Here is a 26,192-nt window from a genome sequence, read left to right on the forward strand (position 1 = left end):
GTGCTTGCTGGGACTTGTAGTGTTCAGTGACTGGGCTCCAGAGGTGGTCAGCGCCCTTTAGTGGATTTCCTAGTCCAAGGCAGAGATCTCACCTCAGTCAACCTATTTCATCCCCTAGAAGCAACTGTCTACTTATTTTTTTTCTCTTTTTAACTTCTATTTCTTTCAGTCCTGAATGAGAAATCTTTATACCTTTGAAGGGCCATTGAGAGGTCACTTCATTTTTCACCTACCTCAACATGATACTTCATTAAGGCTCTATAGACGAGACTGTCTTTGGCATTTGATCATGCCTCCCATCTGTCTCTAAAGAAGACCCAGCAGTCATCTTGGGTCCCCTGGTTTGTGTGTTTTATGGTTCCTTTTCCATAAAGAAATCATTTTTTAGAGTTAATTCTATCAAGGTAATGCTTTTTTTTTTTTTTGCTGAGGTTAAGAGTAAACTTAGCAAGAATCCTGCAAAGTCAGTTTAGATAGAATCTCCCATCCTTGATATCTAACCAACTTGGCCTGCCTTCAACAAGAATCCTGTTAAGTTGGTTTAATAACAATCCCCTACCCTGATGTCTCCTCTAAGTAATTTTCCATCCACTCACCTGTCACTCTGCTTGTTGGCTATAAATCCCTACTTGTCCTTATTGTATTCAGAGTTGATCATAATCTTCTCCCCTTTGGTCTTGAATAAAGTCTTCCTTACCATTTTGACAAGTGTCAGAATAATTTTTTCTTTTACATCCAGAAGATGCCAGTTAAACACAGCACATGCTGTCTATGGAAGGTCAGAAATGCCCCTTCTCCAAGAACGAACTCTAAATCTGGAAAGAAACTTCTGTGCCATCTAACCAGAGTATTTATGCCCCTGAAGCAGTTTTAGGTGTCAGGCCCATGAATAAACAATCCTAATTCTGCCTCCTCGAAAAACTGGTGGCAGTCAATTGAGATAAATGGATGGTGGGAAGTGAAGAGTAAACCAGGGATTGGGCATCTATTTAAAGTTCAAATCACCTTCTGAATTACCAAAATAATATTCTTCCATTTTAAACTCTGTCTACAGAGACAAGTGACCTCAGTATCCTGCATAGATTTCCCTTAATTTTACTTATTAGCTTTTCTAAAAGCACTGAGAACCAAAACAACCTATACAACACAGCTTATTTTCTACATTAACACGACAATTATTTCAGTAAGTTAAAAATGCAAATAAATCCACTGTTCATTCTAGGAACTTCCTAAAAGAACCATCAATAATAGAAAGCATCAAATGACAGTTTTGTATGTGTCAAGACTCTTAGAACCCCTGGTCTTTGTAGTGTCCACCAAAGAGTTCAAATTATGCTACAAAGCTATAGTAACCAAAACAGCATGGTACTGGCATAAAAACAGATATATAGACCAATGGAACAGAATAGAGAACCCAGAAATAAATCCATGCATTTACAGTCAACTCATTTTCAACAAAGGTACCAAGAACCATACATTGGGGAGAGGATAGTCTCTTCAATAAATGGTGCTGACAAAACTGGATCTTCATATACAGAAGAATGAAACTAGACCCCCATCTCTTGCTATTTACAAAAATGAAACCAAAATGGATTAAAGACTTAAATATAAGACCTGAAACTACTAGAAGAAAACATTGGGGAACTATTCCAGGATATTGGTCTAGGCAAAGTTTTCTTGAGTAAGACCTCAAAAGCACAGGCAACCAAAGCAAAAATGGACAAATGGGATCACATCAAGCTAAAGAGCTTCTGCACAGCAAAGGAAACACTAAACAACATGAAAAGACAACCCACAGAATGGGAGAAAATATTTGCAAGCTACCCATCTGACAAGGTTTAATAACTAGACTATATAAGGAGCTCAAACAACTCAATAGGAAAAAAGAATTTGATTTAAAAATAAGTAAATGATCTGAATAGACATTTCTCAAAAGAAGACATACAAATGGCCAAGAGGTATGTGAAAAATATGCTCAACATCACTAATCATCAGGGAAATGCAAATCAAAATTACAATGCAGTATCATCTCACCTCAGTTGAAATGGCTTATATCAAAAAGACAGGCAATGACAGATGCTGGCTGGGATGTGGAGAAAGGGGAAACCTTGCAAACTCTGGGAATGTAAGTTAGTACAGTCATTATGAAGAACACTACAGAGGTTCCTCAAAAAAACTAAAAATAGAACTACCATATGATCCACCAGCTCCACTGATGGGTACACATCCAAAAGAAAGAAAATCAGTGTATCAAAGAGATATCTGCACTCCCATGTTTATTGCAGCACTATTCACAATAGCCAAGATATGGAAGCAACCTGTGTCCATCAACAGATGAATGGAGAAAGAAAGTGTGGTATATATACACAATGGAATATTATTCAGCCATAAAAAAGAATGAAATGCTGTCATTTGCAACAACATGGATAGAACAGGACATTATGTTAAGTGAAATAAGCCAAACCCAGAAAGACAAAAATCAATGTTCTCACTCATGTGTAGGAAATTAAAAAAAAAAATTTTTTTTTTGACCTAGACTGTACTCCCACTACTCAAGACGCTGAAGCCAGAGGATCACTTGAGTCTAGGAGCTCGAGACCAGCCTGGGCCATATAGTAAGACTCCATCTTAATTAGAAAAAAATTTGAGCAAGACCCTGTTTAAAAAAAAAAAAAAGAAAGAAAGAAAGAAAGAAAGAAAGAAAAGAGAACCAAAACCAAAACCAAAACCAAAAAAACGAAAAAAAAAAAAAAAAAAGGAAAAAGGCAACTTTAACTGCAGAGGCTCCTTTTGTTACATGTAACACATGTATTAGTGCACGTGTCTGTGTATCTCCTGTGGCCCCAAGCATAGTGCTTTCCACATAGGAAGGGGTCAAGGCATGGGTCTGTTATTTCAGTTGCATACAGGGCACTTTCTATGGAACTTGTCTCTAGGGCTAGGCATATCAAGAAAATGATGCCTTAAAATTAGCCATGGGCTGGGTGCAGTGGCTCATACCAGTAATCCCAGCACTTTGGGAGGCCAAGGGAGGAGGATTGCTTGAGCTCAGGAGTTCAAGACCAGCCTGGGCAACATAGCAAGACCCTGTCTCTAAAAAAAAAATAGAAAAATTAGCCAGGCATGGTGGCACATGCCTGTAGTCCCAGCTACTTGGGATGCTGAGGTGGGAGGATCACTTGAGCCTAGGGATTCAAGGCTGCAGTGAGCTATAAGCTATGACAGCACCTGTCAATAGCTACTGCACTCTAGCCTGGGAAACATAGTGAGACCCTGTCTCTAAAAACAAAACAAAAGAAAAAGAAAAAACCCCCAGAAACCTGGAAACTCCACTGCTCATGGCTGAGCAGCCCCTTGTAGGTCCAGGGGCTCTTTCAGCCCCATCACATACAGTTACACATCAAAGTGGAGAGAAAGCAGGACAGGCACGGTGGCTCATGTCTGTAATCCTAGCACTCTGGAAGGCTGAGGCGGGAGGATTGCTTGAGCTCAGAAGTTCGCGACCAGCCTTAGCAAGAGCGAGACCCCCGTCTCTAAAGGAACGAAAACAAAACAAAACCAAAATGGAGAGAAAGCAAAAGAGGTACTGGGCAGCAATTTCTATTTCTGTCTCACTAATAGCAGCAACAGTGCATGGAAGAAGGAGGAGTGGGGTCCATGAACCCACCGCAAGGCCTCGGCAAGCCATCTCACTTCCCTGGGCCTTGATTTCCTCCTCTGAGAACAAGACAAATGCCAAAGGGTATCTCTAAGATCTCTTCAGATTTAGAAAGAATTTTGATTCTGTGATTGTATGCACTTCTACAATATTCTTTCATGCATTGCAGATTGAAAGCAAAAAAGAAAATCTGGGGTACACAAAATTCTAACTTCTAAGCACCCTTGCCTCATTCCCACTCTCTATGCCATCCCTTGTATATATATCAAGACTTTGGGCCGGGCGCAGTGGCTCACGCCTGTAATCCTAGCACTCTGGGAGGCCGAGGTGGGCGGATCGTTTGAGCTCAGGAGTTCGAGACCAGCCTGAGCAAGAGCGAGACCCCATCTCTACTAAAAATAGAAAGAAATTATATGGACAGCTAAAAATATATATAGAAAAAAATTAGCCGGGCATGGTGGCGCATGCCTGTAGTCCCAGCTACTCGGGAGGCTGAGACAGGAGGATCGCTTGAGCTCAGGAGTTTGAGGTTGCTGTGAGCTAGGCTGACGCCACAGCACTCACTCTAGCCTGGGCAACAGAGTGAGACTCTGTCTCAAAAAAAAAAAAAAAAAAAAAAAAAAAAAAAAAAAGACTTTGTTTTGACTGGCATAGGAAGAAAGCAGCTTCCGGGAGGGACCTTGGTTCAGGCGGCAGAAGCAGGATCTCTCTTTGTTTCATTAATTACTTAAAGGAAGAAGCCCAAATTGAGAAAGAGTCTGTCAACTGCAGAGCAAACAGCCTTCTGAGGGTTTCATTGTTGTTTTACTATTTATCTATTTAGTCAGGTGGGTGCCTTAGGAACAAAACGACAATGAAAACAACAGTCTTGGGCTTTTTTTTTTCCCCCACATGCTCAGATGAGGGGACAGAGTCCAAATTTTTTGACAACTAGAAGGACCCTTCAACACTGTGCTGGGGCCTTGCATGCCCAGGTCCAGAAAAGTCCCTCGGCACTTGCCATGTGGATTTTCTTTCTTTCTTTCTTTCTTTTTTTTTTTTTTGAGACAGTGTCTTGCTCTGTTGCCTGGGCTAGAGTGAGTGCCGTGGCATCAGCCTAGCTCACAGCAACCTCAAACTCCTGGGCTCAAGCGATCCTTCTGCCTCAGCCTCCCAAGTAGCTGGGACTACAGGCATGTGCCGCCATGCCCAGCTAATTTTTCTATATATTTTTTTAGTTAGCCAGATAATTTCTTTCTATTTTTAGTAGAGATGGGGGTCTCGCTCTTGCTCAGGCTGGTCTCGAACTCCTGACCTCGAGCGATCCACCCGCCTCGGCCTCCCAGAGTGCTAGGATTACAGGCGTGAGCCACCGCGCCCTGCCAATGTGGATTTTCTGTTTCTGGTTTGCCTGGCACAGATCGCTGATGTTCTCTGAATTCTAGCTGTCTCCCTGACCCTGGAGGGTATCCTGATAGTGGAAGCTTGCTTGGCTGTACAGCAAGGGAAGCTCTACTGTTCACCCTGTGTTTGCTCCTGTCATCGCCCCTGAAAGGACAGTGGTGCCAGGCTCTGGCCTATCTTCCGTTGCAGCCAACCCTCTCATAAATAACCAGTTGTCAGGGATTTTAATGGAAACCCTCTGAAAGCTGTAAATCTTTGCTGCTCTCTGCTGCATCCTCTCCCTCATTTCCATCACAATATCACTCCGGAGGGACCGGAGACCGAAGTGTGAGCCTGGCAGAGCAGATTGGTAGGACACTGGGGAAAGAAAGTAGTGGTATGGGGGAGGGGAACAGAGCTGGGACAGTTGGTCTTAGGGAAGCATCTGCTGGGTGGCCAGTTGATGGTGGTCACTTGGGTCCCTAGGGCCCTGGAGAGGGGGTGGGGCATAGCCTGGGGCCACCTGCAGGGGACAAGGGAAGAGGGAAGAGGACTGACTGGATGGAAGTGAGGTTTCTGGAAGAGCAACAGATGGGTCACTGGTTCCACCTTCTGTCCTCTGTTCACTCCAGGGTGAATGTAAGCATCACGTGGCTTCTAGCGTCTGTTTGGGGCTAAGCTATGCCTTTGGCTCTAGGGTCCTGCCTGTACATATCAGCAGGTGAACGGGTGGTTTCCTGTGTTGGGAGGAACTTAAATTACCAACTCAGGTTCCAATAAACAAAGTTTACTCATATGCATACAGGCACTCAGCAGTGAGTAACACCCCAAACAACTAGGTAAAAGGTTTATATACAAGCTTTACTCTGGTTGGGGGGTGGGGAGTAGGTTAGGGCTTCAAAGGATGGATGGTTCTTATGATGAGGCTTATTTACACAATTTTTATAAAAAGTCCCAGTATGAACGGCCAAGACTCCCTAGCTAGAGACCTCCCCACAGGGATAGAGGATTCGTGGCAGCTGCTTTATTCAGCTGAGGGAAGTTCAGATAAGATTTCTTTCTGCATCTGCTGTAGCTCAAATGTTTTCACTTCAAAGTAATCTTTATACTGTCCTGGTGGGGTTTTTCTTAGTCCCTTTACCTGCCATTTCCCCAATACATTATCACAGCACACATGAAGTCCTGGGCACACTCAAGGGCACAATGTTCTCAATGAATTTGCTAGAATCCTCCGGAAACTTCCCTGGATTAACTCCAACAGGCTCTGCATCAGAGCTGTGGATCCTGTCTCTTCCATCAGTTTCCTGAGGACAGACTGTTTCTCCGTTTCTTACGTGCCCCCCCTCCCCCTCAAGTGCCAGGCAAAGGCTGTACCCTCAGTAGAAAGTAACAAATGATTCATTGTCTCAGTCCTTGGGACTAAACAATCCCTTTTCACAGGAGCAGCTACATTTCAGTTGCATCAAATCAAGCACCTGGAAAATTCTGAAGAAAGAAGAGAGACATAAGCAACAAGAAGTCTTTAGCTCAATTCATAAGGGAAGTCTTCTAGAAAAACTATGGTTCAGGAACTTAAAATTGACGCTTTGATCTTTCACCAAATCCTGAATTAACCCTGGCAGAAACTGCTCTGCCTGCCAGTTCTTTGCGGGCAGTCTGGCAGGCAGGAATCGAAGTGCAGACAGGTGGAAACGGAAGGAAGACTCCAATTATCTGAATCCAATCACTGTTACAGGTCCTGCACCATCACAGATTCCCCACCTGAGGACAGTCAAATGGTGGCTGTGAGAAGCCAAGACCCCTGGTCCCTTAAGTCCCACTGGCTCTTCAGGCGATCTGGACGGCCCCCTGATTGATCAGTTCAGTGTAGGCCATGATTCCTCACTGTCTGGAGGGGAGGTCACGATTCAATAAGCACGAGTGGTTCATTACGAATTTGCAACAGCCTTTTTACTGTTAAAGCAGCTAAGCCTCAGAGAGGCAATGTGGACTGCCCAAGGTTACACGGGCATTAATATGCCTGAGATCCTGGCTTGGGTCTCAATCCAAAGCTCTCCCAAGGCGCCTCCTGATTCTGGTTTTGGACATTTATGCAACGCCAGGGTCTAAGTTCAAGGTGCCCCTCCCTCGCCGCAGCCCGGCACAGCCGGAGCTTGGGAGCCAGATGTTCCGGACGCGCCTGCGCGCGGCGACCCGACGGCGCGGCCGGGGTGGACCAGAGCAGGCGCTCGGCTTGCCCGGAGCGGCGTAGGACGGGGCGGGCGGGGGACGCGCGGAGGGCGAGCGGTAGCGTGGCCCTCGCGCCAGGGAGCGCGGTCCGCGCGTCCTGCGCGTCTCCCGGGACAACCTTGGGCGCGTTCCTCGCCGAGCGCCTGGGCGGTTAATTGGATTCGGGAGGGAGGGGGCATGGCAGCCACTGCAGGGGCCAATCGAAGGCCTAGAAGGCCCTATATGCAAATATGAGGGCCCGGCGGACCGAAGTTAGGAGGAGCGCGAGTTGGGGTTGGGGTTGTCTGGCAGGCGATGGGAGCGTGTCTCCTTAGTCCTGCGAGGAGGGGGCCCGCAGGTGTGGTTGCCGGCGATACGGGCAGCAGAGCAGGGGCCAGACGCGGGAGTAGGAACCGCGGGTAAGAGCGCCCCAAAGCCCAGTGCTGGCCCCAGACCGCAGCCTCCTGCTGCCTCCCCACTGAAAACCTGGCTCGACGCGCCTCCTTACCCCACACGGCGCCCACTTCCTCCGGGCCACCCTCCTCTGCCCTCCCTGGTGACTTTCTACAGCGTCAAGCACTCACCCTCTCGGCCCCTCGGCTCTGGAGCTTGTCTCTTCTCAGCCCCTCTTGTTAACGCTCAGTCCCTGTCCTCCCCGGATTTCCTAAACCCAGTGCCACCGAGGAGCTGTGCTTAGATACCAGCGATTCCTGGGACTCAAAACTCTCTTCACCTTCTTCTTCCCCATCATTGGGTCCTTCTCCTCATCACTTTTCTTCCTTTGTCTGGAAAACCTTCCAGATACACACTTCTCATTTTTTTACGGTCGACACAGCCCTCTGCAGATGCCTCTACACTCTTTCCAGCCTCGTTTTCCTTCACGTCCAGCTGTTATTTCTCACCCCTCCCGAAGGAACACTCTTCTAGGTTTGAGGAAAGTTTTCCTTTGGGATTTGAACCCTAAGAAAAATATCGCTTACATTTGAGCCTGAAGTGGGAAAGGAGCTAACGTTTATTAAGTACTGGTATGTGCCAGGCACTCCAAAAAGTTAATTGATATTGGCACCAATCCTTCCATTATATGTTCATTTTAAAGTGTAGCCTTTATCTTGAACAAAGCAGTGCTTTAAGAGCATTAGAAATATTAACCCATTTAATCTTTAAGCAGCCCCATGAGATGAATATTATCATACCCATTTTATTTATGAAGAAACTGAGGTACAAAGAGACTAAGTTACCCAGGGTCACCAGTCTAGAAATTAGTAGAGCAGGGATTTGGATCCAGAGCCATCTGCCTTTGCTAGTGATACACTGAGTATTTTGGAGAAAATGGCTGGGCATGAGCCCAACTTGAAAATTGCATCTTCCAATCTTGCAGAATTCTTCAATTTCTAGCAGAATAACAGATGGCATCTGAGTCAGAGAGATCCTCATTGTTCCCACTAAATGTGGCCTGTCATTCTCAGCACTTCTTATTGGCAAAGCCCTTGACTAGTTGGGTGTCCCCACCCCTCCCTTGTTAGTCCATATTTTGCTAAGGATCCTGCCAAGTTCTGAGCTGAAATTTGAAGGGTGACTAGAATGAAAAGCCAAAAGAACACCCAAAGGATCTTATTTTATCCTGCCTGAATCAAAGCTCAAAGCACTTCCTAGATGTGAAGCTTTCATCTTCCGGGTGGTCCTGTAATCACAGAGAAGATAAGAGTAGGGGAGGAAATAATTGCTTGGCTTCTTATGGCATACCAAGTCAGAGGGGCAGATTTGAAAGCACGATCCAGAACTCTTACCTCCGCATCTGGTATTCCCTCATCCACTTCGACATTTTCCAAGACCCCCTGGAGGCCTTCGGAGGGATGCTTCCAGCAGGGAAATGAGGACCAAAAGAAGAAAAGGGGGGTGTGTAAAGGAAAACCTATTACCTGGAGAACAAGAAGGATGTCACAGGCAAACACAGTAGGAAAGCCCTTCGGTGCTGTATGTATTCCTATGGACTGGAAGAAAAGTTCCGGCAGTGAAAGTCAGGGATGAAAAAAGTTGGCTACAACCTGTACTATGTTCCCCTATGGTTCTTATCTTAATCAATCACCAAATTATTCTTTCCTATCATTTATAGGACACCCATGTTCATTGTCTTGCAAAAGAAAGCACCAAACATTTTCCACCCTTTGCAACACCTCCAGGGGAAAAAAGAATAGTCAACATGTGTAGTCCTTTAGAAGTGGAGATGAGACATGGACCCTCTTCTGAGATTTTTCTAAATAATCGGCAATGTGTCTGCATGGAACCATCCCTGCGCTCATTCCCTCCCCCTGGTGGCCAATGTAGGGCATTTTCATGCTGTCCAATCAGGATTTGGTTGACAGCCTTTGGCGTGGAAGATCTCAAGATGAAACCCCATACTAAAATGGAAGGAAACACCAGTGTTTTTTCACTGTCTTAACTATCCTTCTTGGAAAGATGAACTGAATATTTCTTTATTTTTCTTTTTTTAATTTTTCTCCCTGCCCCCTCCTTCCTGCCCCGTCTGAACTGAATGTTTCTTGTGCTCTTAAGAAAAACTGAAGATGCTATTTACTGCGTTTGTTATTTTGGTAGTGCCACTCTAAGTATTCTTTTTAAAACTCTCCAAAGCACTTAGGCCACTTTGCCTGCCCACTAATCTGGCATAAGGGAAAGATATTAGAGTGTCAGGAAGCCCAGGTTTTGGTGGTGGCTCTGAGGACTTGCTCTCTGGCTATGTGCAAGTCTCCTCCCCTGGCCCGGACTGGTGGTGGTGGGGAGTGGGGTGTGGATTCAAACCCTCCTCTAAAAAGTAAATGGGTTGAATTAGACATTCAAGATTCCTGCCGGCTCTAATATTCAGGAATTCCATAAGAGCTTAGCAGATGTTCTAAGTATACGCCTACTAAAAGACCTGGCATAATGTGGACATTGGGGAAAATAAGGGAAAGAAAGACAGTAAAAATAAATAACAATAAATACAAAGTAGGAACAATAGAGCTGTTCCCAACATATGACAAGTCTGGGGAGATCCAAGCCCCTTGTTGGACATGGGAATTTAGAAGCAGTTGACTTTAATGGAAATGATGTGGGACCAACTGATTTTTTTTTTTCTTTTTTTTGGTTTCATGACAGAGTCTTGCTCTGCCACCCGGAGTGCAGTGGCTCAATCATAGTTCACTGCAGCCTCAAACTCCCAGGCTCAAGTGATCCTCCCGCTCCCGCCTCCTGAGTAGCTGGGACTACAGGTGTATGCACCCAGCCGATTTTTAAATTTTTTTGTAGAGAAAGGGTCTCGATATGTTGCCCAGACTGGTCTCAAACTCCTGGGCTCAAGTGGTCCTCCCACCTCTGTCTCCCAGAGTGCTGGGATTATAGGCATGAGCCGCCACACCCGGTGGACAAACTGATTCTTAAGGGTTCAACGTCACCAAAACTGGTTCTGGGAATGAGGAGATCAGTTACTTTATGTTCACCCCATTTATGAGTGATCAGCAGAGAGGAAAGGGCAGTGAGCAGAGTGTGGAAGACAGACAGGCAGTGGGGTCAGACAGACATGCTTCTAATCCCAGCTGTGCCTCTTACTTTCACTTCTCTGCCTTAGTCCTCTCATCTGTAATATAGGAAAGAGAGTATATTATGAGTATGAGACATTGGGTATATAAATGCTTTAGTATCATATAATGCCTGTTACTTGGTAAGTCGGTTGTAAATAGTAGCTATTGTTATAAGTGACTGAAACCAAGCATTTTAAGTGCCTGCTCTATGAAAAGGACCCAAGGTTGATGCTTTAACAATGTAAATAACAACTGTTATTTACTTAATGCTCACAACACCACTTCTATGATATAGCTAAGGAAAATGAACCTTGGAGAGGCTAAATTAGTTGGTGCATTTATTCATTTTTTCCAGTCCATTAATTCAAGAAGCATATGAACGTGTGCCATGGCAGCCACGCTAGCAGCTGAGAACGCCAGATACAGCTTCTTCCATCAACAAGCTCATAGTCCAGGGTCACGCTGCTAATAATGATAGCTAGCACTTTGTGAGCACCTACTATGTGCCAGGCTCAGTTCTAAGAACTTTGTGTTGTATTAAGTCAAATGAATGAATTCAATTTGTCAAACGAATGAGTCAATTTCCATAACTGGGACAAGCCACTTTACAGATGAGAAAACTAAAGCAGGCGGAGGTTAAATAAACTACCAGAGGTCAGACAACTAGGAAGTGGCAGAGCTGGGACTTAAATGCAGGCAGATAGACTCCCTAATCTGGGTTCTTAGCCACTGCATGACAGCTGCCTCTTAACAAGTGAATTAAAGTCACCTCTGCTGACTGCAGAGGCCCTTACTCTGTGATGTACGTGTGTCTCAGGATGCCGCCAGCAGCTCCCTTCACTCTTTTGTTTTCTCTTTGGCCTTGTCCTTGGAATCTTTTGCCTTTCCTCCTTTTACTCCTCAAGGCTACAAAACTGGCACTGACCAAATTGTCAAGCAGGACAGTAGGTGAGAGCTCCCAGGGGAGTGGAAAGTGGTCGCTAAGACTGGGTAAGAGAAGTCTGGTAGAGCCCAATCAGGCCGGCATCTGAAAAGCTCTAGGGGGTCCCAGCTTCAGGTGGGTCAGATCTAATTCTTGTTCTGAAAATTGGAGATTAAAATGCTTTTGTTCAGCCGTGGGGGAAGCAGCTTTTGTTCTAACCTGGGACAGTTTAGAGGCCAGAGATACGCTGAAGTAGAACTGGTCAATTCAGATGCCTACGGGGTCAGGTGTGTAGCTTAAATGAGAGAAGTGGGTTGGGTTTAAGAAGATGTCACCTCTCTCTTAATGCTACTATAAGAAAAATAACAGCACAAGGGAAACTGTCACTTGGCTCCTGTGTCAGGGAGGCAATAAGGAATGTTAGAGATTGGGACAGACTGAAAATGTCTAAAGAAGGCATTACTCAGCTCTGGTTGACTGCCGGCATGAAGGAATGGAGAATTACTTTCCCCCAAAAAATGGAAATCCGGATTTTTATGAGAAATCTGCATTTTCTTTTTTTGAGATAGAGTCTCACTCTGTCACCCTGGGTAGAGTGCAATGGTGTCATCATAGCTCACTGCAACCTCAAACTCCTGGGCTCAAGTGATCCTTTAGCCTCAGCCTCCCAAGTAGCTGGGACTACAGGCGCATGCCACCACGCCTGGCTAATTTTTCTATTTTTTGTAGAGCCAGGGTCTCTCTCCTCTCACCTTGGCCTCCCAGGCTGCTGGGATTACAGGCATGAACCACCTTACCTGGCTTGAAATCTGCATTTTCTAGTTGTTGGCAGCTACTTCTACTGAACAACCATAGCAGTAACCACACACTACTGTGGAACAGGTGAACATTTTGCAGGCTGGACTCAGTATGCACGTCCCGATAGACAACCTTTGAAGGACATATTCTCTCTCAGGATCCTCTGGAGAGAAGTCAGCAGGATTCAGCCTTGGGGGTTAAACAGGGAGGGGAGGGCTGGGGGGTGAGAAAGCAAGGGGACCAAAGACAAAGCAAAAATAGTCACATGTGGCAAATACGGTTGTCTGTCATCTTCCCCTGTCTTAGGTGCCACCCAAAGGGATTTTGTGTCATAGGTAACCTAGAATACTGGGGAATGTATGCAAGAATGCCACAGTTAACCAGTTCCCCTAAAAGTGCGTGGGCTCAGTTCCTTGCTCTGTGTGCCTGAGGCCCTCTCTTGCAAGAACAAACAGAATTTGACAGTTTTTTTCTTTTTATCTTTCGTTAGAGGCAGACAAATATAAGCAGCTGTAACCTGTTCTTACCACTTGGGCAACGACTGGAAAAAGGGCAAAGACAACCTGCAACGCCAGAAGTTACGTTCAGGGTCAGTTTTCTCTCCCCAAGTTAACATTAACCTTTAGGTAAACGGAGCCACTCCTCCTTGAGGGCTTGGTAAACAGGAGCAGTTCGGGGAGTGGAGCTGGTCGTTTACCTGCAAGGAAGGGAGCAGCCCAAGGTCAAGACTTCATATACCTTAGTTCTCTTGAACTTTGCCAAGAATGTGCCTGTTCACTGGGGAAAATTGACTCACAAGGCGCAGACTTTATCTGTCAGTTGCACTGAGCACAACTCTTTCTTCTCTTGCTCTAGTGTCACTAGAAAGGAACTTGGGTGTAAGTGGCAAGAGAGAGAAATAAGTAGCAATCCTTGGCTGACTTGGTAATTCTGCTCTCCCTCTCAGGGGCAGTTGTGCGCATTCAATGAGAGCATGTATATGCAAATTCTTTGAAAAGCCCAGAGAACTATCCCCACGTAAGGGCTTATTGTTAAATTGTTCATAGGTAGGCTCCATAGTCAGAGAGCTCCACCACCACTAGATTTGGTTTGGGAAAAGGGCAGAGAGGTGGAAGGGTACAGTAATAATGAAGACAGGGCCATAGGGTATTGAAGTTGTCTAGAATGAGCAAGTTTGTGTACAGAGGGGAGGTGATTTCCAAGAGATCACGCAGCTCTGATGAGCCTGCTACAGTTGCATATTGCTGGTAATAGTCCAAATTGTTTGAATCCCTCTGGGAAGCAACATGGCGATTTTATAAATATACAGAAGCTATACAATTTGCATATTTATTAACCCTATAATCCTGTATCCTGTAATCCCAGGACGGTAATTTAAGAAAGTAACCCCAAGGAAGTAAAAGATGCTCTATACATGAAAGTGTACATTTTAGAGCTATTTATGTAATATCAAAACAAAACAACTTACATTTCCAACAATAGGGTGATGGTTGATTAAATTCAGGCACGTTCCTTCAATGGAATATTACACACCCATTAAAAACCAGAAACATGTAAACTTTGCCACAACTAAAAGGATGTTTATGATAAGACATTAAGTGGGCAAAAATCAGATACAAAGTTGATTACAACCATATATGAATAATTATGCTTAAAAATTAAGAATAAAAGAGAATCCACAAACAGGTCAATGTTGCTTTGTTAGGGTAGGAAAGCTACAGGTGATTTCCCACCCTACCCCATTTTCTAGGTCTCCTTTAATGTTATATCGTTACAATAATAATAAATTATAACAAAGATATTACGAATATCTTTTTAAACATCCAAAGAATTTGTGAGGGAAGAAGAGGTGTTAAACAGCAAGAGGGCTATGGGTACCAAAGGAGAGGGGTTGAAATGGTGAGGAGGCTTGTGGGGTTTTCAGAAGTGAGGGGAGGAAGGGAGAGCCCCCGAAAATTGGCTTTATGGTCATAGGAGCCCTGGCTACAAGGAAATGTGAGTCAGTTAATTGGGCCTGGCAGTTCTGGGTTACCCAAAGTCAAACTAAGCAAGTTCCTAAGGAGCAGAAGTTCCTAAGAGGTATTAAAATCCATTTCACAAATATTTGGTATTTGAAATTTTGAGCAAACATCAAAGAAGTCTCACAGGGCCAGAAGGATGAGAACTTTGCTGGACTTTGTTATGTGTATTTTATGATTTGATCTTATTTTTATTTTGGAATGGATGGTGGGGGAAGCATTACAGCCTTTTCTGTAGTTGGGGTCTCTGAAGGTCTGCATCTGGCCCTGGGCTGGAATCTTATTGTTCAATCAGCTACAAGTCAGTCATGTACTCCATGAGCGACAGTGGCATTCATTTTCCGGCCAGCAGATTGCTGTGCGGGAAGTTCCATGCAGTGATGAAACAGTTAACAGACCTCCTCAAAGCACCTCCACCTGCGCCCTCTTGGGACAAACTTGCTCAGCAAGGAAGGCTTGGGGCTTGGTCCTGAGGCTGTCTCCAGACACTCAACTCACTTTAATAATAAGATTGTTTACCAGGTGGTGCCATGCATAGCATCTCAGCCTGCTCCTGAAAACCCCAGGAGGGAAAAACCAAGGCCGGGGTTGGCTGAATAAGTCCCCAAGGTCAGAGTCAATGGCAAAAGGTGGAGTCAGCTCCCTCCCTGAGCTTTCACCCACCATGGAAGTGGGGGTAGCATTTTATAATCCTCAATCTGTTGCCTTTGTCTTGGAACCCTGGTTCACCACCCACATGAGCAAGGGAAGGGGTCCCCCTGCAGGGAGATCCATGTAACTGCGGCTTCCTCTGCTCTTTCTCCAGGGAAGGAGCTGGTTTTTCCCCAGAGCTTCCTCCCAGGCCAGGGAGATGCTACCGTGCCTGACTTTGGAAAGCGAGGAAGGGGCAGGCTTCGAAGAGAGGGAGGACAGTTCCACAGAAGATCCAAAAGAAATCATCATGCTGGCTTTTGTGAGAGAGAACACTGGGATGCAAAAGGGGCTTCAGAATGCCCAGCAGCAAGGCAAGAAGAAGAGGAAGAAAAAGAGGTTAGGATTGAAAGATGGGGAGTGGGGATCCGTGTTGGTGAGAACAAGAAGGACCTGGGGGGAAGGGGGTCTGGCTGATGATGAGAGGGTAAAGAAGAAACTGTGTGCGGAGACTGGCAAAATCACACCGCTTTCAGTTCATATAAACAGAATTTACTTTTGATGATCTGTTTTATAGAATCAAATAATGGTGTGTGTAATCCAAAACCACACCTTGTCCTAATTTTCATTCTATTTGTGTTTAGAATGCCTTTTTTTTTTTTTAAGTGGGTGGGAAGAGAAGATTTCCTTGTTTTAAGAAAGTGCTTATTTGTGCTGGGAATTTAGCACACTTTCGATATAACAGAACCATGCTGACTTACTAGGACCTGACTGCCCCTTGTACATTCCAGTTCTTGTTTAATATTTCACCATGCCTTGCTCCATTCAGGCTGATTGATAAATGAGAGCTTGTCCACTTTCTAATTTACAGCTTCCCTTAATGGGGGGAAGAGGGGAAAGACAAATATTTCAGCCAAAAAGATTTTCAATATCTGTCCCTGGTGGACCACTGGAGTAAAAGGATTGAGGCAATGATGTTAATATAAAGCTACAAGCAAAATTAACCATAATTTCAGTACAGAATTTCAACCTTGTGGGCAGAGTAACAGTCCTCTGATTCCATGTTTTCTGCCACCACTCTGTACCCCTTTGGATTTGTGCCTTTAGTTACAGGGACTGCCAAACCAGGCTTCGTGTGGCAGGCTAGGTTTCATGCAGCCCCAGCTGGGACAGACTGTTTCTGGGTACGGTCCTTTATTCTGGCAAGTGTGTCTGTCTCTGTCTTGCTGTTTTCCTTTTTCTCTTTTCCAGATGATTGGTGATCAATTTATCCAGCTGCCGGTACGAGAGTGGTGAGCATCTGGGATCTATGTGGGGGACCCAGAGGATTCCCTCAAAGGGTTGCGAACATACTCTTGTATGTTCTTGAGGATGAAGGGGGGTATCTCCAAATCCTGTCCTTTAGTTCTCCTAGCTCAATGAACTATTTGAAGAAGTTGGGGATCTCATTCCAAGAATCATGGGCTTTGACCACAATTGTGTACTTCACGTATCCGTAATTCTTATATACGGTGATTTGGGGGTCTGATTGTAGAAGAGGCAACTGTTATTGCAATCAGTGGCTGTGTTTTGGAGCACAAATCACAAACCGGCAGTCCATAAATGGATCCTGGCCTATAGACCTATTCTGTACTGAAGAGCACGGTGTTGCTGTTGTATTTTAAATTCAAATTTAAATGCCTTAGGCTGGTCTTGTATAATACTCTCCTGGTTACTGCAGGTACTTCTCCCTCTCTGAGCCCTTGAGTTTGTGTTGGAGTCAACTTCCCGTTCTAATACTACAAGGGCAGGGGAAGAAGGATGTGATAGCATATATGTGGTTTTGAAATACATTGTATACTTCTCAGTGTATTATGTGTAATTTTTTTCCCTGCCAATTTATCTCACTAATTCAGTTTGGTTCTGGCTGGTGTTAAGGATTAGTTTATATTCCCTGAACATTCAGAGTTTAGTGGTTTGGAGGAAAGCCAGAGGCCTGCTTCCTGGCAGGTAAAACATTCATCCCAGATAACCTTCTATAAGAAACATCGTGCATGGGCTGTGTTCTGTAATAGCTTTCCACTCCCCACGTTCCTACCTTGGCAGTGGTGCGGCCAGGCAGGGCAAGATGGCTTCCAGCCCCGAGTTCTCTCGCTTTTGTACGTGGTCTGGGAGCACCTAGAAATGGAACCTCCCCACCCTACACTGCTCCCCCACTTCCCGAGCTCACAGGCTTTCCTTTCTTCACCTCCACTGCAGTGCGCAGGGCAGCTCAGCAGTATGGCCTTAGAGAGGGAGGGGAAAACGAAGACTGTACTCTCTACTGGACAGACTATTCGGTGTCACTGGAGCGTGTGATGGAAATGAAAAGTTACCAGGTATCTGGGTCAGTGCCGGTGCTCAGTGTGGCACCTACACAGGGGGGCCCTCATTTTTATAACTGTCTCCCGAGGGGATCTCCTGGGCCTCTGTGTTCCCCAGTGGTTCATGAATTCCGGCTTCTTTTGCAGAAAATCAATCACTTCCCTGGGATGAGTGAAATCTGCCGCAAGGACTTGCTGGCCAGGAATATGAGCCGCATGTGCAAGATGTTCCCTAAAGATTTCCACTTTTTCCCTAGGACTTGGTGTCTTCCTGCTGAGTGAGTGACCCCTGTGCCTCCTTCTCCACTCCCTGCCTCCGTTTATTAATGTTTCCCTCTTGCCCTCTTGCCCCGTGGTTACTTTCCCTTCCCATACGATCTCCCATCTCTCTGGCTACTGTTCAGGAAGAGAAAGGATAAAGGGTGTGTCCAAGGTTGAGAAAACACAAGGCTCTGCCTATAAAACTAGATGACATTTAGGGGTTGGGTGCCTTGGAGCCTGTACCTGCAGTAGAGATGGGAGTTTTTTCTGACCCTAAAAGCTGTTGATTTTGAATTCATTCCAACCATTCAACTGTGCAGTTTCTGAATTTTTTAGGACCACGAGCACCTCCGGAGAAAGAAGGGTCATGGTTAGCTCTCAGGTTAGGAGCAGGGAGGGATGCCTGGCATTTGTCCCATGCAGTTCCATGGGTAGTGGTCAGTGCTTCCCCTTCTCTGGTCTCATTTTGTCCATTTCAAAACTGAATATCCTTTCCTGGTCTGTAAAATGCTCTGGACCGCTAAGGAGAGGCCGAGAGCTCCCTGGAGCTCTTGGTTTGGGGAAGCTCTGGACCGCACCACCAAGAAACAGGATACATGTGAGGTGACATGAACATGATCTGGGGGCAATCTGGTAGTTGAGTCAGGGCAGAGGGGGTGGAGAAGTGTCACCATCAGAAATATACTCACATGGCAAGGGCACCGGAGGAATCCCACCCTCTCCTCTCCACCCAGTGCTTCCCCAAACCAAGAGCTCCAGGGAGCTCTTGACCTCTCCTTAGCTTGTTAGGAACAACTTCTAGGGCTCAGCAGCAACTTAGAAGGAAGTGTCTTTGCCAGCAGGTCAACAGGAACTCTAGATTTCATGACCACTGAGGAGCATTGCAGTTAAGTGACTTCTCCAATGGTCACAAGGTTCCTTTGAGTTAAAATGCAAAACAAGAAGTATAGCAAGACTGGGAGATAAAATCCATTAAATTGGTTTCTTTCTTTCTTCTGAATATACTCTCTTCAAAGTATGTTCAAAGATATTATTTGCTCTCCCATATTCTGGCTGAAGGGCTAAGAGACTGATTGACCCAAGGTCACATCACTCATCAGGGGTTGAGCCAGATCCGGATTCCAAATCTGTATGCAAACCCAGAAAACGAAACTACCTGGGTCGTGGCCACCTTTATGGGGTGCACAGCACATATCAATGCTTTGCCGGCCTTATGTCATGTACCCAACCACCACAGGAGATGAGTGTCATTAGTGTCCTCATTGTAGAGATGGTGAAGTTGAGGGTTAGAGAGGTCAGATCCTTGCAAAGGGTTACACAGTTGGGAAATGGCATTGCCTGGGTTTAAAACCAGGCCTGAATTCCCTCTGAAGACCACACTCTCCGCTGCATAGTGCTTACCCGCCCCCATTGCCGGAGCTCTGGGTGACTATCAACACCGGGGCTTTGTCACATTAGATAGCTTTTCTTTCTTTCTTCTCATAAAAAGCTAGCCTTGCTTTTCATTGTTCCCCAGCTAAAGATGTGTCTTGTTCCCTCCCTGCTCTGGTAGCTGGGGAGATTTGCAGACCTACAGCAGGTCAAGAAAAAATAAGACATATATTTGTAAGCCGGATTCAGGCTGCCAAGGGAGAGGTATATTCATTACCCGGACGGTGAAAGAAATCAAACCAGGGGAGGATATGATCTGTCAGCTGTATATTTCAAAGGTACTTCCTCATTGTGATTATTTATTTATCACCCATAGCAACCTCGGGCTCCACGGGACAGAATGTGAAATGAGGGACTGGAGGGTGGAGGTGGGGGTGAAGCAGAGACCATCTTCTGCTGTGGATTTTGTCAGACCAAGCTTTCTGACCCGGGGTTCTGGCATGTGCCTGGGCCACAGTGTCCCTCACCCTTGCACTCTTTATTTTGTTGTGTCAAAAGTCAAAAACAATGTACCCTTGTCATTTAGTCTGGCCTACTAGGCTGGCTCTTTCCCTCTGACACATGCACATGAGGGCTGGGAGGGCACCTTGGGATTGTGGAAGCCCCACCTTATTTGGGAAAAGTGGGAAGAGTCCTGGGGAAGTTCATGGTAACCAGCTTTCCTCTATGGCTGGAGGTCAGAGGTCATAGTGGGATAACCCACTGTGGGAGGGAGCCCTCTAGAAGCGTGGGTGGACAGGGAAGCAAAATGGCCAAGGGACGACACTACAGGGAGAGCTCTTGCAGAACTGCAACTACAGTAGCCCTGGATGGTGACCATATGTCCTTTCATCAAAGGACTTTTTTTTTTTTTTTTTTTTTTGAGACAGGGTCTTGTTCTGTCGCCCACGTTATAGTGCAGTGGTGTCATCATAGCTCACTACAACCTCTAACTCCTGGGCTCAAGCGATGCTCCTACCTCAGCCTTCTAAAGTGCTAGGATTACAAGTGTGAGCCACTGTGCCTGGCCCACCAAAGGACTTTTTAATGTCACTTTGTTTAGGTGCCACAATGTCTCTTGGAGGTGGTTACTTGTGGTATTGGACAGATCAGGAAACCGAGGCACTAAACCAAGTGTGGTTTAGTGACCTCCACAAGGTCCCATGTTCGGTCACAGAGCCTAAGTCTCTTCCCCACCCCCCCCCATCTCTGACCCTGGCCAAGCCTGCCCTCTATAACACTGGGCAATGTTGGAGCCAACCCCATGAAAACAAGGTGGGAGCTAGTGATTTTCAAGTGTGAATTTCCCCTCTGATGCTTGTCTGACTTCTGTTTTGTCCTTCCAGCCCTTTATCATTGATGGGTTCAAGTTTGACCTACGGATTTATGTGCTGGTGACATCCTGTGACCCTCTCAGGATTTTTATGTACAATGAAGGGCTAGCCCGCTTTGCTACGACCACCTATTCCTGCCCTTGCACAGACAACCTGGTGAGCTAAAGGGGTACCCTGCCTCACCCTACCCTCTTAGCATGGTAAAAAAATCCTAGTTAAATCCACATTCTCAAGACACTGTGGATGTGGCTGTCATTTGTTGAGCACTTACTGTGTGCTGGGTTGTATATTTTCTCTCATTTAGCCCTCTCTGGAGTCCTAAAGAGAGGGATTGTTATCCCCATTTTACAGACAAGGAGGTTAAAACCCAGAGCATTAGGCACTTGTCCAAGGTCACATAGCTAGGAAGAGTAGAGTCTGGAACTTGTGGCCACGTCTGCCTGACTCCACAATTCAGGCGTGCCCAAGGAGAAAAGCCATGGGTGAGCTCTTCTGCCATCCTCCCCACCCCAGTATCCCAGGACCTCTGAGGTTGTCCTCAGGCAGGGCACCACCCAATCTCAGGAGAGCTGGAGTTTCTTATGCTCCAGGCTTCAGGGCACCCCTTCCTACTTCCTCTATTTTGCTAGTTCAAGTGAGCCCTAAGTCTTCGCTTTCTTCCCATCCCTTTAAGCCCCAGGGGCTACAGGAGGGCACAGCGAGGAAGCAGGAGGCCCAAGCTTCCGGCCTGACCCCACAGACTGTGTCTCTCTCCCCAGGATGACATCTGCATGCACCTGACTAATTATTCCATTAATAAGCACAGTTCGAATTTCAGTCGAGATGCTCACTCCGGCAGCAAGAGGTAAGGAAGTGGCTTCCCCTTTCTTTCCTTTCCCCGCCAGCCTCACAGCTGCTATCTGGGATTCTACCCAAACCCCGTCAGCCCCCATCAATGTTTCCATCTTGGGTCACATGGTCTCAGAAAATACTTCCTTGCCTCTCAGCCCAGAATAGACTCCTTCATCTCTGCCGTCTGGGCTGTTAATCATTAAAAGAAGGCCACATTGTAAACCCTAGGAGGCTGGCAGGAGGAGAGATAAACACGAGCCATTTCCCCAGCAGAATGTGCACAAACTCCAAAACATACCCTTATGACAGTTGGCCCTTCTGACATCTCCAAATCCAAAGATATTTATTGATTGCTAGTCCGCCACGCAATAAGGACTTGCCAGGCAGTTGTTTTGTGGCCCGTGGTTCCCCGGGGTGTTGCTCCACTGAGATTCTCAAATGATGTGTCACTATGCCCCGACATGTGGCTCGTTGGCTTTAAGAGTCCCCAGAAGGGGGGAAATGAGAGGAATTCCTTACAGCATCTTCACAAGTGGTTTTTCCATTCATGTTATTGTCTAATTGGGTCTCATTTGGGTTGCAGAAAAAGGGGAACTGGGGAATGTGAACATGCCCAGGCACGGGGCAGAAGGGGAAAGGAACACATATTTCTGGGGTCTCCTGTGTGTTGGGGCCTGTGCCAGGTGCTGGGTGTGCATCTGTTGTTGAATTTTCCCAACAACCCTATGGCAAAGGCATAATTATCTGTTCTTTGTGGGTGGAGAACTGTGAGTTAGGTGCCATCTCCATTTTACAGATGAGGAAACCAAGTCTCTGAGAGGTTAGGTCCGTTGCCCCAGGTCACACAGCTCTGAATGCTAGAGTAGGGCGAGAAGCTTGGTCTGTCAGACCTCACGTTTCTTCCTCATTCTACTGTACCAGGCTTCAAAGGATGGACGAACAGGCCATCCATTTGGCTTCAGAGCATCAGAGAAGCATGTGACATTTCACAACTTCCTCAGTGGCAAAATTCCAAAAAGCACATAGAAAATCACTAGGTTAAACCTGCTGGAAGGGGACGTGTGAGGCTGGGAGGAGGCGATCTCTCCCCTTTCAGAGCACGCCAGCCTCCTGTGCTTCCTGAAGCTCTTCCACCCCTCCTCTCCCCACCCAGACCGCGGGCACGAGCTGAGCTGCTGGTATTGCTGCAGGTTGAGCACTGGCGCTCACTCGGTGAGGACTGGTTTTCTGTCCCGTCTCTGACGCTAGCCAGCTGAGCAAGTGCGGACAAGTTACCTCATTTCTCTGAGCCTCCGTGTCTTGGTCTGTGAGATGAGGATGTAAGACTCCTTGCCCTGCCCTGCCTGCGTTGTAGGGTCCCTGTGAGGCTCAAACGACCTGTGATGGCAGCAAAGACAGTGTTTTTGGTGACTGTTATTTTTCCTTAGTCTAAGGACGTGTGTGGTGGGAGGGTTCTCATTTCCCTCCTCTGATGAGAACTGACACCCCAACAGCAGACTCCGGGGCCTCAGGCCGTGATGGATGGGGTGTTACAGGGCAGCAGGACTAAGGTGAGGTTACAGAGACTTGGAGTATTGTTCTGCTGCCCTCGACGCCCCCTTCCTCTTCCTTCTCCTCCCCTCCTTCTTACCTCTCCTCTTCCACCGTCTGCTGGAGCAGCCATCTGGCTCCACGGCCTCCTCCGCCTGCCCTGGCTCGGCTCAGCCTCTCTCCCTTGGGGCTCCAGTCCCAGCTCTCCTCAGCTCCACCTGGACGTCACCCTCTTGCTTCCAGCTCAGCATTTCCCGACCTGGATACGTGCTTTCTCCTGCTTCAAACTGGTGTCCCCGCCCAACTTTCCATCTCTGCCTTCTCAGCTTCACCATTGAGGAGCTTGGACATTTCCTTTTTCAGAGACTCATTCAGTCCTGAAGGTTCCTCCTTCACGAGTCTCTGCACCCCTTTCTTTGAGCCAGGCCCGGGCCCCTCTTCAGGCTCAGCCCCGATGGCCGCATGGGCCTCCTCGCTCTTCTCCCCAGCTCTGGGCACTTGTCATAACCTCTCTGCACCTCCCTTTTCTCATCTCTAACATGACGTATTAAGTAGGAATGCTGGCTGGTCTGTCTCACAGACATGCTGGAAGCATCTGGTCAGGGGATGTGTATGAGTGGGCTTCAAAAACAACAACCCCACACAAGGGGCTGCTGTGGGTGTTGTGCATTCCGTACACTTACTACAGCTACTCGCAGGTGACCGGTGTGGCTCTCAGGTACCTAAAGCATCAAATTCAAGCTCTTCTGGTCAGGCTACTGTCATTTCCACTCATTACTATGGCACTAATAGCCAACATCTTATCTATTGAGCGCTAGCTACATGCCATGCACTGCTCTAGGCAATTTACACACTTTAAACCACTACATCTTCATAACAAGGCTATGAAGTAGGCATTTTCATCACCTCTATTTTGCATATTAGGAAACTGGGGTGTGAAAAGGTTGAGTAACTTGCCCAAGATCGCACAGCTAGGAGATGATAGAGCTGGAATTGAAACTCAGGCTGTCTGGCTCCTGAGTTTGCCCTCTTACCTGATAACCTATACTGCCCATGCTATTCACGCCATCATGTTCTGCCAGGACACCTTCTTTTGCTCAGGTCTTGCTCATTCCCAGCTTTCTGCCTTTGCTCAGTTCCAACCAAAAGCATGGGAGAGGCTGAGCACGGTGGCTCACACCTGTAATCCTAGAACTCTGGGAGGCTGAGGCAGGAGGATCGCTGGAGATCAGAAGTTTGAGACCAGCCTAGCAAGAGTGAGACCCTGTCTCTACTAAAAAAGAAAAAAAAATTAGCCGGGCAACTAAAAATAGAAAAAATTATCCGGGTGCGGTGGCACGAGCTTGTAGTCCCAGCTACTTGGGAGGCTGAGGCAGGAGGATCACTTGAGCCCAGGAGTTTGAGGTTGCTGTGAGCTAGGCTGACACTATGGCACTCTACCCCGGGCAACAGAGTGAGACTCTGTCTCAAAAAAAAATAAAAATAAAAATAAGAAAAGCATGGGAGATCAGCCTGAGCAAGAGCGAGACCTCGTCTCTACTAAAATATAGAAAGAAATTATCTGGACAACTAAAAATATATAGAAAAAATTAGCTGGGCATGGTGGCACATGCCTGTAGTCCTAGCTATTCAGGAGGCTGAGGCAGAAGGAATGCTTAAGTCCAGGAATTTGAGGTTGCTGTGAGCTAGGCTGATGCCACGGCACTCTAGCCAGGGCAAAAGAGCGAGACTTTGTCTCAAAAAAAAAAGCATGGGAGAATATCTTTAAAAGCCCCTCCTCTGTCTCATTAAGCTTCCATATTGCCTTCTCTGACCTGGTCCTAGCGTCTGGTCTAGCTGGATAACCACTGCAGTGTGGGCAAAACCCATCTTCTCTTTGGGCCTCTGCTTTCTCACCCACCAGATAAGAGGACTGGATTCCACCTCCAAGGACAAGCCTGTGGAATCTGAGTCTAACCACCCACAGTGATTTTCCCTCTCTGAACTGGCACCACCATTGGCCACAGCCCGCAACTGTTCTTTCTCCGTGCATGTGTTCTCTTGGTCCCCAGTTGTACTTAGCTCCCTGAGGGAAAACGGTGCCCCGGCCTTCGGGGTGCTTCCCATATTGCCAGGCAGAGTTCTTCGTTCCTTCTCCCTGTCCCTTTTCCTTTCTCCCTCCCCATCTTTTGAGACAATCTGCTTCTCATCCTGACTGTCTCACCTGCCCCAAAGTTGGTGGTGGAGGCCAACTGCCCTCCCAGTCAATCCCCCACTGGGGTGCAAACTCAACAGGAGTAATGCTCAGGTCAGAGTGAAAGGGAAGAGAGAAAAACTAAAAACTCGGCAGGACTCTGGGGCAGACACTGGGCCACCTTCATGTCTTAGCGTTCCCAGCACATGGCTGATGTTGCATTGAATTGACTAACCACTGGGCGTTATGAAATTGTGCAATAACGTATAAATATATTCATCGTGATGGGCCCTGAGTCATCAGGAAAAGGTTATGTTTTGTTTTATAACGTCTGTTATAAGAAGTCAGGGAAGTATATAATCTATTTAAGGAAAATTTATTTCCCAATAAGGAAAATTAAATACATTTTTTTTTCTACTTGAAAGGATTGGTTTCAAACGATCTGGAAAATCCATTTGTGTGCAACACTCCATTCCCCGACAATGGCAGGTAGAGGAGGTGGCCTCTATATTGAGTGGCCTTTCCTTATCTGTCTTTATATAAATGCGTCCTTAGTTGTTTCATAGGTGTGTTGACTCCCTAAGTGGTCCTTAGGCTTCTCACGAGAGAGGTGGCAGTTCCGAGGTGTCCCCTCCTTGCATGAAGCTTTGCATGCACAGCAGGCCCTAAGCAAAGGTGCACTGACTGGCCAACTCTGCTTCCTCTTTGATCCCTGTGGCTGGATGAGCCATATCTCTTGTTTTCTTCATCCTCCCCTCTGCTCCTCACTCTCTTGTATCTCCTCCTTCCATATTTCCACTTCCACGTCAGCTCTCTGTGCACATGCGTGTGCGTGTGAGGGGACAAGTGTCCATCCCCATCATTGCCTCTGGGATCTGTCAGATTATTCCTCTCTCTGTACTGCCCAGCTCAGAGCTGACTGGAGCATCTACTCAGATAATCCTCATGAACCCCTCCGCCTGGGGCAGATGTCCTCTGATTTCCTCCGTGATAGGGTCACTTTCCTTTTGCCTGCAACTGAAGGGTTTCCTGAATGTGGGACTTTCAGTTCTAAAAATGGGATAGTCCAGTTTCCTTGGGGCAGTTGGTAACCCCATCTGTGGAAATGCCTTGGCGCTGCCATTTCCCCATAAGTAGCCCTAAAACAAGATTTCTGTG

At 46.6% G+C, this 26,192-nt stretch overlaps 1 protein-coding gene across 1 annotated transcript in view; it reads left to right on the forward strand.

Annotated features, from left to right (window-relative positions):
* The first annotated feature begins 7,543 nt into the window (after window positions 1-7,543).
* Window positions 7,544-26,192, forward strand: part of TTLL6 (tubulin tyrosine ligase like 6) — a 34,418-nt gene continuing 15,769 nt past the window's right edge. The window contains 8 exon segments of the mRNA XM_069481268.1: window positions 7,544-7,647; window positions 15,334-15,552; window positions 16,405-16,445; window positions 17,392-17,510; window positions 17,643-17,773; window positions 19,309-19,465; window positions 20,513-20,656; window positions 21,259-21,344. Of these exon segments, the coding sequence (XP_069337369.1) occupies window positions 7,544-7,647; window positions 15,334-15,552; window positions 16,405-16,445; window positions 17,392-17,510; window positions 17,643-17,773; window positions 19,309-19,465; window positions 20,513-20,656; window positions 21,259-21,344 (1,001 nt within the window).

This window comes from Eulemur rufifrons, chromosome 9 (genome assembly GCF_041146395.1).
Source record: "Eulemur rufifrons isolate Redbay chromosome 9, OSU_ERuf_1, whole genome shotgun sequence".
Classification (NCBI taxonomy): domain Eukaryota; kingdom Metazoa; phylum Chordata; class Mammalia; order Primates; family Lemuridae; genus Eulemur; species Eulemur rufifrons.